Source organism: Vanacampus margaritifer, chromosome 18, assembly GCF_051991255.1.
Source record: "Vanacampus margaritifer isolate UIUO_Vmar chromosome 18, RoL_Vmar_1.0, whole genome shotgun sequence".
Classification (NCBI taxonomy): domain Eukaryota; kingdom Metazoa; phylum Chordata; class Actinopteri; order Syngnathiformes; family Syngnathidae; genus Vanacampus; species Vanacampus margaritifer.
The window spans coordinates 10,307,771-10,320,420 of NC_135449.1; the positions used below are offsets into that span (position 1 = coordinate 10,307,771).

A 12,650-nucleotide genomic window follows, 5' to 3' on the forward strand; every position below is an offset into this window, starting at 1 on the left:
AGCCAATCAGGGCTAGGGTAATTGAATAACACGGAAGTAGGTGGGGCTAGAAGTGGAAAGCTTTTCTGTTTTGTTGTCGTGGTACATAGTCAGCGCTACAAGCCTATTTTAACAGAGTAAGATGTAAAAAGCACGTCTATCTTTTTAAAATGTAGTCAGAAAATAAACAAATAACTATCATTTTTGAAACAGCATGTTTAATTAATAAACGGACTGCTTACAAGCCAGCATATACACATTTCTTTAATTATATCCAAGTATCAGAGAAACCAAATTGAAGCACAGAAAAGAAATGCACAAGACATCATCAGATCTAGACATCAGCCTTTATAAGTTCATTTGTGTTTGTCTTTATAGGGATACTGTAATCATCTTCATCTGGTACATTCGGGCAATTGTCATTTACACGTTGCCGAAATAAAACATACTGTACACATTGTACAACATGAAAAAAACAGACATGTACAGTACATCAGCAAGATCATTTAACGTACACATTGGAATAAGGAGTCATTGTAACATTCACTTGAGGTTCTCCCTTCATTCCTTTGTCACATTGTCTACTTTTAATACCTCATAAGAGAGAAAATGCACTCCCTTTTTCTACATTTTATAATTCATCATTCCTCCATTTTATATTTTGGACTCAGAGGCAAAGCCGGGTGGTGAACTACGATGATAATGGACAGACATTTTAGACTATTTCTAAGGCCTAAATACACAAAAGATACATCATGTCTGACCAACACGCTGGTTGCTATAATATTTTTTATATGAAAGACATTAATATGCAGCATATTTAACTCCTTAACATTAGCATTAGATTGTAGTTTATTACAGTTGTAAACCACAGAAACCTGAAATTTTGCGCCTCTGAGTCTATGGGACACATAATTGGTTAATGTCACTCCCGCCCCCCAAACTTCACCCTATAAACAGTAGAATGACGTGTTTTTTTTTTCCTCCTGGCCCACCGGCTTCCATCATTGAAGCGTTACTTCCGCTTCTTCTGGTCACCAGTGTTCACACGTGGACACCCCCCTCATCTCCCCGTTTACGCGCCATCCGCTTCCTGCTCCTCCGTTCACTCATGCTTTCATGTATCCTTTTAAAAAGCGAGGGGTAGTTGTTTCCCTCCAGTTGCTAGATAATGATGGAGAAAATAGATACATACAAAAAAAAGAGATTCTTTTAGCACCCATCATTGGTTACTTAAACATGTGTCGCAATCAGCAAAGAAAGGTAATGATGACAGTGAAAAAGTACTATACAGTAATAGTATATTTATCATTATAATAAATAATAAAAAAGATCCAAAAGTTTAAACAGCTTTATAATTTATTACAACAATATTCATGCATTGAAACATAAAACGGACATTAGAGAAAAAAAAGACAAATTAAACTGTTTGTGCTTGATTTTAAAAATAACTAAGTTAGATTACAAGTTACTTTTAGTTACATTGAGCAGATGCCATCGACCCCGCTTAACATAAATTGACAACCGGTTTTGCCAATACTAACAGGCGTGTTTAAGAGTAGCTTCATTTTTAATTAAAAACAAAATAAAGACAACTTTTTTTGACTTGACTATAAGTAATTATTTTGATTTTAAAATGAGTCTTTATGGATTTTGTTTTGATATAAAAAAATTAGATATTTTTTAAAAGTCTGTTCTGGTCTGACATATTTAACAGTTAATATTGTCATGGCAAAATGTCAAAACATAACATTTATAATGCGCATTGCTTTTAACTCATTTACTCCCAGCCATTTTTCACTGAAGCAACCCCCTTTGCTCCCGGCTGTTTTACTGGATTTTGACAGATTTTGCAAGGCCCACACAATATTGCGTTCTATTGCTATAAAAACATGGAACCTACCAAAAGAAAGATTAGAAAAAAAGTATATTTGTATCAGTTTCAGTTTTGCAGCTATTAGCATTAGAATATAGCTAAGTTTCATCATTCACAAATGTGTTTAAAACTGGGTAAATGAGCTTTTTTCAAGATGGCCCTCTTATACTCTGCTGCCACCTGCTGGCCATTTGCTTAATAACTATGATTTGTTCAACCGTTCTTTTAAGTTTAGAGGCTGCATCAAAGCCTTCTGTATGCTCGAGCATTTTTTATTATTTTTATAAACGTATAAATACATCTTTGGGCCACTTAAAAAACATTTACAATAGAATATATTTACAAGTTTTGGGGAGCAAATGAGAAAATTAATTTTTTTAAGAAATATAGTGAAGTGCAAATAATTCAATTCAATAAAAATTGTGATTCAAATAATTTAGTAATGTCTACCATGTTAACAATTCCTCAAGCTGGTTAGTGTGTGATGTTTAATTACATCTTGTTTTGAAATCCATGCTTTTAATTTGGAAGGCTGCTCTGTATTTCCGTTTCCTGTTTCACGTTAACAAGGCAATCAAGCGCGCAGCAAACGAGGCAATTAAACACGGCTTCTTCTTCTTACCTGCCTCTGACCAGCAGGCCGGTCAGGAAAAAAAGTCACTTTGCCAGATGTTCAAACGGCACGCTGACCTGAACATGGAGGCGAACAAAATAGAGGTATGTAAGTTACAATGGAAGAAAATGATGTAGCTTGTGTGAATGGCAGGCTTACGCGACTCATCCTACCTGCGATGCAGTGATGCGTGATTGGTCGAGGCGCGTGGAAAGGTCGCCGGAGGACAGGTTGGCCGGGGCGCCGCGATGCAGCCTCATGGCCACTTTGCGCTCTCGCTCCACCCGTTCTGCTCGGCCCACCTGAGGCGAGCGATTACCTGTGCACAAACATCTTTAATTAACTCATTCACCGCCATTAAAGGCTATAGATGTAATTAGTATTACTATTTCTAGTAGTTTAAAAAAAATCCACTTTTGTTAAGTTTTTGTTGTTGTTGAGTATGAAAACCGAGAGAAATTCTTTTTACATTTAGAACAGATATAAAATTTATGATTAATCGTGAGTTAACTAGTGAAGTCATGCCATTAATTATGATTTTTTTTTAAATTTTCAATAGTCATTTCTTCTTTTTTTTTAGCAATTTTAATAATTTTATTTTTTAAATAATCTTTTCTTTTTTTAAGAAAAGATTATTAAAAAATTAGGGGCGTCAGGCGATTATTTTTTTAAAATCATAATTAATCGCATGACTTCATTAGTTAACTGACAATCACAGATTTTATATCCGTTTTAAATGTACAGTAAAAATAAAAAAATCTAGGTTTTCATATTCTTGTTAACAAAAGTGAGAAAAAATGTTAAACTAATAGAAAAAGTTCAAATTAATTTTTGACGTCTATAGCCGTCAATGGCAGTGAATGAGTTAATAATAATTAGATAAAGTGCAATTTCTGTAGAAATTGCCTGGGAATGCTGAAAAGCTGAATGCTAAGATTTGAATGCACGTGCTTGTGAAGTAGAATAAAAATCACAATAACATATAAAATAAAAAGAGGACACCTTTCCGCCCACGTAACCACGCCCGCCATTGTCCTAACCTGACTGCTGGACGCCGCGTGTGACCACTTTGGACTGAATGACATCCGGCTCGTTCTTCACCCGAATGGCGGCTGAAGGTTTCGGACCAGACGGCAAAGCTCGACCTCCAGTGACTCTTTGGCCTTCTCCCGCACGGTCCTCTTCGTCTTTTCCCTCCTTACGTTCTTTGTCTGCGTCGTCCGCCGTCCTGCTGGCACCCTGAAACCGCAGCGGCTTCAACAAACATCGTCCAAGTTTGTATAAAGGAATGCTGAGGAAAACGTCACACTCACAAACTTCAGCATGCTCCAGTCAAAGACGTAGTCGTAAGAGAAGCCCTGTCTGTGGAAAAGGTTCCTGAAGAGCTGCCTCAGATACGAATAGTCCGGCTTGTCGTCGAAGCGCAGGGAGCGGCACAGGTTCAGGTAGGTTGAGAACACAGCTGGGACACAGAGTTGAGATTTTAAACCATGTTGAAGCCAGAAATTAGCATTGGCGAGAAATCATTTTCCAAAGGAACATTCAGTATTGATAGATAATCTCTCGGGCTCATTCACACAAATGAGCCATGTAGAGGCTTTTAGAATAAGCCTGAAGTGATGTTGATATTTTTGAGCACAACAAATTAAGCAGGAAAAATCACTCCTTTAAATCCCCCGGCTTGACTTGATTGTTATTGCAATTTATAAAGTGAGCTTATTCAAATCCCCGCAATCCCTCTTAGGGGTCAAAAACCTTTACTGTCAAAAGAGACACTTTAGGCCAAATAAATGCGATAATAAAAAAATGCGATGAAGTCCAATGTACGCAGGGCCAAAGAGCTAATTAGAGCTACCTTTTATCTTCCATTTTGGGATTTTTATATCTTTTTGGGGCAATTTTTCATACATTTTTAGACTTTTCCACCTTTTTCTCACATTTCTGACTTTTTTTGTTGTTGCAATTTTACGGAAATATTAGGGTAATTATTTGTGGACATTTTATGGCCACTTTTTGACATTTTTTCTGCCTTTTTTGCTATAATATTTTTTTTACATTTTTGTGGACATTTGCTGGAAATTTTCAGAATGTATTATTTAGTTTTTGGACAGTTTATGTTTGCTTTTTGAACATTTTCTTTCCTGCCTTTTCCTTAATGAATTTCCCGATTTTTTGGCAATTTCATGGCCATTTTATGGTAATTTTCTACTTTTCTTCTTCCTTTTTATGGTCACTTTTTCAACATTTTTTAGGTAATTTGAAAAACACATCTACCGTTTGTCTTTTTTTTCTTCTCACAACTTAAAAATTTGGACTGACATTTTTTGAGCCATTTTAGTCCAAATAAATAACCAAAAATGTGTCTGGAGTCGCAAAATATTTGAACAATGCGATGAAGTCTAATGTACTGAGGGCCCAAAAGCTAATTAGAGCTACCTTTTATTTTCTGTTTTTGCATTTTTATTTCTTTTTGGCAATTTTTCATACATTTTTAGACTTTTCCACCTTTTTGTCACATTTCTGACTTTTGTTTTTGTTTTTTGCAATTGTACGGAAATATTAGGGTAATTATCTTTGGAAATTTTATGGCCATTTTTTTTTACTTTTTTTTCCTGCCTTTTTTGCTTTATTTATTTATTTATTTTTACATTTTTGGCAATATTGTGGACATTTTGTGGTAATTTTCAGGATTTCTTCTATTCATTTTGGACATTTCATAGTTACTTTTTAAAACATTTTCTTTTTGTCATTAACATTGAATTCTCTGAAATTTTTCACAATTTTATGGTAATTTTCTAATTTTCTTCTTCCTTTTTGGAAATTTTATGTTCATTTTAAAAACTCATCTACTGTTCGTCTCTTTTTCTGACAAATTAAAAATTTGAACTGACATTTTTTGAATATTATTCATTTTTTAAAATCATTAATTTATTTAAATAATATTTGATCTAATTTTTTTTTAATAAATATTCATTTTTACCCCAATTTTTTTTTAAGACCCACAGGGAGCCACATGTGCCTCCAGAGTCACAGGTTGCAGACCCCTGTGCCATACTCACAAGGGTAGCCCTTGCACAGCACCTCGATGGGGGTGGACATTTTCTTCTCGCTGATGCGTTCATACTTCTGCCTCTTGGTGGCGGCCTTGAGCCCCTGCCAAGGCAGCGAGCCCAAGTTGAAGTACATGAGGACGTAGCCCAGCGACTCCAGGTCGTCTCGCCTCGATTGCTCTGCGGAAGAAGAATGGACACCGCGGCTGTAACACGTTTTGCTCTGACCAATCAATCAAAGGATGAAAAAAATGATGACATCACTTTTAAATTGTCTCACCAATTCCCAGGTGGGTGTTGATGGAGGCGTATCGGGCCGTGCCGGTGAGGTTTTTGTTCTCTCTGTAGGGGATGTGCTGGTGCGTTCGGGCGTCGCGGTATTTCTTAGCCAAGCCGAAGTCGATGATGTAGACGAGGTTGCCCTTCTTGCCGAGCCCCATCAGGAAGTTGTCGGGCTTCACGTCTCTGTGGATGAAGTTCTTCAAGTGGATGTATTCGATCCTGCTGATCTGGTGAAGACGAATGAAAGCTTTACATCCAGCCAGCCATTTTTTGACAGCTGGTCCTCATTAGGGTAGCAAGTATCCTGTGCTGGCCTAACCTGTATGCGGCCTTACGTGGAAAACGTTTAACACAAAAAAGTTGATTTGTGGATTTGAGAGTAAAAAGAAAACATATATCTTGGCTTTGTTTACCCTTTGGCGGGACAACAAACTGTGATCAAAACAATACCCGTCAACCTCGTTGTTTTTCGCCCTTGACGGAGTAATAAATCGTCAATTTTCTAAGGTGCTTAACTTAGACTGATTTGAACAAGCTACAATTCAGAAGCGTAAAGCAGATGAGTCATTGGGATTGAGACAAAAGACAAAAAGAGGTCATTCACTGCCATTGACAGCTATAGACGTCAAAAATTCATTTGAACTATTTCTATTAGTTTAACATTTTTTCCCACTTTTGTTAACAAGAGTATGAAAACCTAGATTTTTTTTTCTACATTTAGAACAGATGTAAAATTTGTGATTAATCGTAAGTTAACTAGTGAAGTCATGCGATTAATTACGATTAAAAATTGTAATTGCCTGACGCCCCTAATTTTTAATAATCTTTTCTTAAAAAAAAAAAAAAGATGTAAATTTTTATTTATTTTTTTTTAAATTAGGGGCAGCAGGCGATTACAATTTGTAATTGTAAATATTCGCATGACTTCACTAGTTAACTCACGATTAATCACAAATTTTTTATCTGTTCTACATGTACAATTTTTTCCCCTGGGTTTTCATACTCAAAAACAACGAAAACTTAATAAAAGTGGAAAAAATGTTAAACTAATAGAAATAGTAATACTAATAGAATTTTTGACATCTATAGCCTTCAATGGCGGTGAATGCGTTAATTAAAGATGCTTTCATACTCTTGTTAAAAAAAAAAGTATTTTTTTTTTTTTAACTAATAGAAATAGTTACAATTTATTTTTGACGACTATTGCTGTCAATGGCAGTGAACGAGTTAAAAGAAGGGGAGACAACAGACAATGATTATCCTTCCTCCATTCATTAACTGGCCAATCACAGCTGACGTTTGGCTCGCAAACCCTCGACCTCTCAACTGTGAGCCAGACACGCTAACCACTAGCGCAGCATGTTGCCCAGAATGATTACAATTACAGTAGACTCTTTATTGTGTAATATAAGTAAGAACACTCATAAAGCTCATACAATAGATGACTCCACTAAAAGATTAGACTTTTTTTCCCATTGTTGAGAATATTGAAGGGATGAGCCTTGTTTCAATAGCAGAAACAGGCTTCGAGGCTTTAGATGAGGATTATTCCCAAGTCATTTTCGTCTGAATGATCCAGTTAGTTCCAGTCTAAAAATAGCTTCAGTCATTTTTTTTATCAATTTCTGTGCAAGGCCGAGGTCGACTCAGGGGTATCCCATCAGCCGCAAGCTACGATAGAGGAATTCAAACTTTACTTACGTCACAATTAAGTGGATATCAACAGAGGGAAATAAAATGAGTTTTATATTAATAGAATTTAAAAAAAAAAAAAAGATTCAAAGATCCATTGTGGGAGCAGCCCCAAGAACATCGACAAATATTCTCTGGGACAGCGGTTCATCATATGATTCGTGATTATACGCCCAGTGCTCAAAGAAAGTGGTCAAAAGAATACGTGCAATGAGAATTCACATGAAAAACAGAATGTATGGTGTTCCGCAGGGTTCTTTTCTGGGGCCCCTGCTTTTTTTTTTTTTTTTTTTCATTGTACACAGTAAATTCTGTAGAGTAAATTTTACTCCAAACAGAGCCTAGTAAAGTTTTTTGAGTACATTTTACTAGTTTATTAAAAAAAAAAAAAAAAAAAAAAAAAAAGCTACACAAGAATTAAGGAACAAACTCACAACCTTCATATTTGGAGACTGCCATTCTACCACTTGAGCTATGCCATTCCTACTGTTTGCTAATATCCAAAAGGAGACCCCCCCCCCCCCCCCAATTTTTTTTTTTTACAGCTGACATGAGCGATATACTAACACACAGTAGGAGCGGCACGAAAAACTCCCTTATTATCAAACTTAACATTTTTCAAAGCTCACCATTTGATCGGCCAGCAGCAGGACGGTTTTCAGGCTAAACTTGCGTGAGCAGAAGTTGAACAGGTCCTCCAGACTGGGGCCCAGCAGCTCCATGACCATCACGTTGTAGTCGCCCTCGGCCCCACACCACTTGATGGACGGGATACCCACTGCGAGGAGGGAGTGCTGACTTGTGAGGAGATACATTTGAGACATTTTGTGTTCCCTCTACCACCCACACATGCTTGACAGCATCTGAGCTAAATAGGTTTTTCTTGGTCTCATCAGACCGCAGGGCATGATTCCAGTAATCCATATCTTTAGTCTGCTTGTCTTCAGTAAAGAAGCTTTCCCGTGCACCATTTGAACTAACTCAGGGGTCTGCAACCTGCGGCTCTGGAGCCACATGTGGCTCGTTAGTCCCTCTAGTGTGGCTCCCTGTGGATCTTAAAAAAAAATGTTTTAATAGATTTTTTTGTATTTTTTTTACATATAAATAAAATACTATTTATATGATTTAATTATTCAGATAAAAAAAAAGAATAATTAAATACTCAAAAAATGCCAGAGTCCAAATTTGTAAGTTGTCACGAAGAGAGATGAAAGGCAGACCAAAAGAGTTTTTTAAATGACTTAAAAATGTCAAAAAAAAATGACCTTAATGTCCAAAAAGGAAGAGGAAAAGCAGAAAATCACCATAAAATGTCTATGAAATTGCCAAAAATGAGAATTTAAAAAAAATGGTAGGGGGGGGGGGGGGTGATAGAAAATAAAACGTTTAAAAAGTAACCATAAAATATCCAAAAACAAAAGAAGAAAGGCAGAAAATAACAATAAAATGTCTTTGGGATTAAAAGTCACAAAATTTATTTTAATAAAAGGCACAAAAAATATGTTGAAGAAGTAAATACGTATGTCCAAAAACAAAAAGTACAAAAGTACCATAAAATGTCCCAAAAAATTGTAAAAAATTCAGAAACTTTATTTTTAAAAAAGGCAGAAAATAAAATCTCCAAAATAAAAGAAGACATTCCAGAAATTACCAAAAATGTCAGAAGATTGATTTTTTTTTTAAAGCGGGGAAAAAATGTCAAAAAAATAGCCATTAAAAAGTCCAAAAAAGGAACAAAAGAGGCAGAAAATGACCAAAATACATCCATAAAATTGCTAAAAATTTCAGAAATTTGACAGAAAAGTCTCAAAATGTATGAAAATAACGTCTGAAAAAAATTACCCAAAAAATAAATAAATCCAAAAACGGAAGACAAAAGGTAGAAGAAAATGAATCTCAACACACTATTTCTTATCACAATGTTCAAATGTTTTGCGGCTACGGACAGATTTTTGGACATTTATTCGGCTTAAAATGGCTTTTTTGACAAAAAAGGTTGCTGACCCCTGAACTAAGTCGAGATTGATAGTAATCTAGAGATACACCGATATGCCTAGGATAACTTAACGCTAAAAAACGGTTATAACCTAATATCCGCAAGCTAGGCGTTAGCTCGCGATCTAGTAGCCGCTAATTGCTGCTTATTGGCTGTTAGCACTGCACGAGCAACCAATCAGATGGTGCTGTGGGCTAATGCTGCAGGTAGTCAAAAGCCGCTGACTCATAACAGAGGAGAAAAGTGCCCATCGGAGCAAAAATAACCGTTTTTAATATATCGGCCATCAAACCAAAAAAAGAGGCCGATGCCGATATTCATAAAATGCTGAATACCGGCGCCGATTATCTGCCGGGCCGATTATTGTAAACAAAACTTTGCTACCATCACACAGCAACCAAAACTTGACCGGCCTCCTGGCTCACCTCCTCCCTGCATCATCTTGTAGAATTTACTCTCAATGTGGAGCTGCGGATGTTTGGTCTTAACGCATTCCAGCTTGATGGCGACTTCCTCTCCTGTGGTGAGGTTGGAACCTAACGAGGAGCGACGACATCAAAAACTAAATGACACAATCTTACAAGTGGAATCGGGCGCCGAGAGGTAAACTCTTACCGAGGTAAATGTCTCCAAAGGAGCCGCTCCCGATCTTCCTCCCGAGGCGGTACTTGTTTCCCACTCTCAACTCCATGGCTACTGACTGCTCCGACTCACTGAAACACACACACACACACACACACACACACACACACATATACACTGCCATTCATCACTGGTGATCAGCAGAGAATGAGGACACACTGCAAGCTTTAAAGTCGATGCTAAGAGCCCCGCGGGTGCCTTACAAATAACTCATTCACTGCCATTGACGGTTATAGACGTCAAAAATTCATTTAAACTATTTATATTAGTTTAACATTTATTTTCCACTTTTATTAACAAGGGTATGAAAACCTAGATTTTTTTATTGCACATTTAGAACAGATATAACATTTTTAATTAATCGTGAGTTAACTCATGAAGTCATGCAATTAATTACGATTTAAATTGCCCGACGCTCATAATTTTTTATTGTAATTAATCGCACGACTTCAATAGTTAACTCACAATTTTATATCTGTTCTAAATGTACAAAAAAAAATTCTAGGCTTTCATACTCTTGTTAACAAAAGTAGATTTTTTTTTTAAACTAATAGAAATAGTTCAAATGAATTTTTGACGTCAATAGCCGTCAATGGCAGTGAATGAGATCATGTAGAGCAGCAATGACACAGTAAAAAGGAAACTTTTATCCTATTTTAAAATGAAGTTTAACCTGTCTTTCCGTCCTGCATCCTGATAGGACAATCACATATAGTAGTTGCGTAACATGAAGGGCAGCAATGACGATATTTCAATGAGTCATTTGAGTACACATTTAAGCTAACACGTTTTTTTTTGTTTTTGCTACACTGCACATACAGACATAAGGATACAGACACAGTCATTCAACAACGATGCTCAGTAGAGCGTGAGGACAAGCCACTAGCTTTATAGTCGATGCTAAAAGCCCCGAGGGCTCTTTTACAAACGATGTAAAAGCAGCGAAAATGTGACAAGGAAAGCTAACCAAAGGAAGTTGATCCTGTCTGTTGCATAACATAAAGATGAAGAAGAGCAGTGATGATATTTGAACGAGTCATGTTATTCCCTCGGCAGGAGTGGATAGTAGCCTCCTCACGGTTCTGGAGGTTCAGGGTTCAAATCTCATCCGCACATTCGATAATTATAGGTTAGGTTCATGAAAGAGTAGAAAGAGAAATGAAGTGGAGAATGAGATGCGCCCAAGGTTTGTAATTGAGTGCATTGCATTGTTTAGCGCTGTTGAACTGTCAACCAAGATAGCATTTAGCATTAGCTAAAAATAATAACACCAGGTTGACTAGCAATTCAATTTGTTCTTGGTGAAAATTCATTGTACATTTGATTTTCTGTGAAATTGTAGTGTCTTCATTTTTATTTTTTTGAACATCTAGGATTAAATCTCCTTCAATTATTATTGTTTCTTTTCAATGAGCCAGTCTCATTTTAGAGCAATCTTTGTCCCTCCAAAAAAAAAACAAAGACTTCCCAGGTTGTTTTGGGCTGCTGAAATATTGCCTTTAAAATGCAACTTTTTTTCCCCAAGGAAATCGTTGACTCGTCTTCTGTCTCATTTGTGGCCCACTTTTTGAAGAAGCTAACTCTTGCTAGCTTACTTTTCCCTGTATTGCGTAAGGCACCAGATTTTCAAAATGAGACTTCTTTCCCACTCTGATGATCAATTACACATTTTTTTTGTTTTGTCCCTCTGTGCAGTCCGGTACCAAATGGCCTGGGGCCCGGTACAGGTCCACCGCCTGGTGGTTGGGGACCTTTGCTGTATTGGAAATGGATAGATGGACATGTGTGACATCTCATATGACCTACTAGACAACATTTAAAGAGAACTTCAGTTTTTTTTTTTTTTTTTTTTGGGGAGTGGGGTTGTAAATCACTGCTGCACTGGACAGGCAGTCAATAATCAAAAACACACACATTGCTGCTGCACATTGGCTCAACCGCTTCTATCTAAACTGCTAGTTACACAACTGGCTAACAAGGTGTTGCAGCAAAAGCGCCGCAACGACAGCAGGGTATTATATTAATGCTGGGGGTGGAAATAGAAATAGTCCATAAAACCGTATTGAGGACACGACACATGACACCCTCCCATACACAGTAGAACGTATAGATGAGCTCACCGGTCGTCTGGGCCGATGCTTCGGTCTCACTCGGGGGCTGTCGACAACGACACACACTCGCGGCTCATCCTCCTCGCAAGACTCGGGGCTTCCTCCGAAGATTCACACGCTGTCACGAAAATGTTGCCGTGTGGGGAGGGAAAGAACGCAGAACAGACACGAGTGTCCCCCCCCCAACACTTTCCTCCTCCTCTTCCTTCTTCCTCACACACCCACCCACTTTACACCGACTGACTATGATGTCATCCGTTCGAGCATGAATGAAGCGCCGGGCACACTCAAATAAAACATATGTAATGTTGTAGACATAATAAAGCCCTTAATACACTATAAAGCTATAATATAGTATCGTAAACGACGGGCCGGGACGTGGGTTTGATCATTTTGTTTGTCCTCTGAG

The 12,650-nt window shown here is 37.3% G+C and overlaps 1 protein-coding gene across 1 annotated transcript; it reads right to left on the reverse strand.

Annotated features, from left to right (window-relative positions):
• Positions 1 to 175: 175 nt before the first annotated feature.
• Positions 176 to 12,518, reverse strand: csnk1e (casein kinase 1, epsilon). Its single transcript, XM_077551164.1, has 11 exons — positions 12,251 to 12,518; positions 10,104 to 10,201; positions 9,914 to 10,024; positions 8,122 to 8,270; positions 5,799 to 6,027; positions 5,528 to 5,698; positions 3,782 to 3,930; positions 3,509 to 3,707; positions 2,642 to 2,787; positions 2,478 to 2,545; positions 176 to 1,143 (listed from the first exon to the last, which is right to left on the reverse strand). Exons 2-10 carry the CDS (start codon positions 10,177 to 10,179, stop codon positions 2,513 to 2,515), a joined length of 1,263 nt encoding a protein of 420 aa, XP_077407290.1. The 5' UTR covers positions 10,180 to 10,201; positions 12,251 to 12,518; the 3' UTR covers positions 176 to 1,143; positions 2,478 to 2,512.
• Positions 12,519 to 12,650: the final 132 nt, after the last annotated feature.

What these genes read in the sequence shown, in the direction of transcription:
- csnk1e (XM_077551164.1), bottom strand. Translation starts at nt 10,179, where the DNA reads ATGGAGTTGAGAGTGGGAAACAAGTACCGCCTCGGGAGGAAGATCGGG. An exon ending in CAACACCCACCTGGGAATTG is followed by an intron (nt 5,699 to 5,798) that starts GTGAGACAATTT and finishes CTTCTTCCGCAG; the next exon opens with AGCAATCGAGGCGAGACGAC. An exon ending in ACGCGGCGTCCAGCAGTCAG is followed by an intron (nt 2,788 to 3,508) that starts GTTAGGACAATG and finishes GTTTGTGCACAG; the next exon opens with GTAATCGCTCGCCTCAGGTG.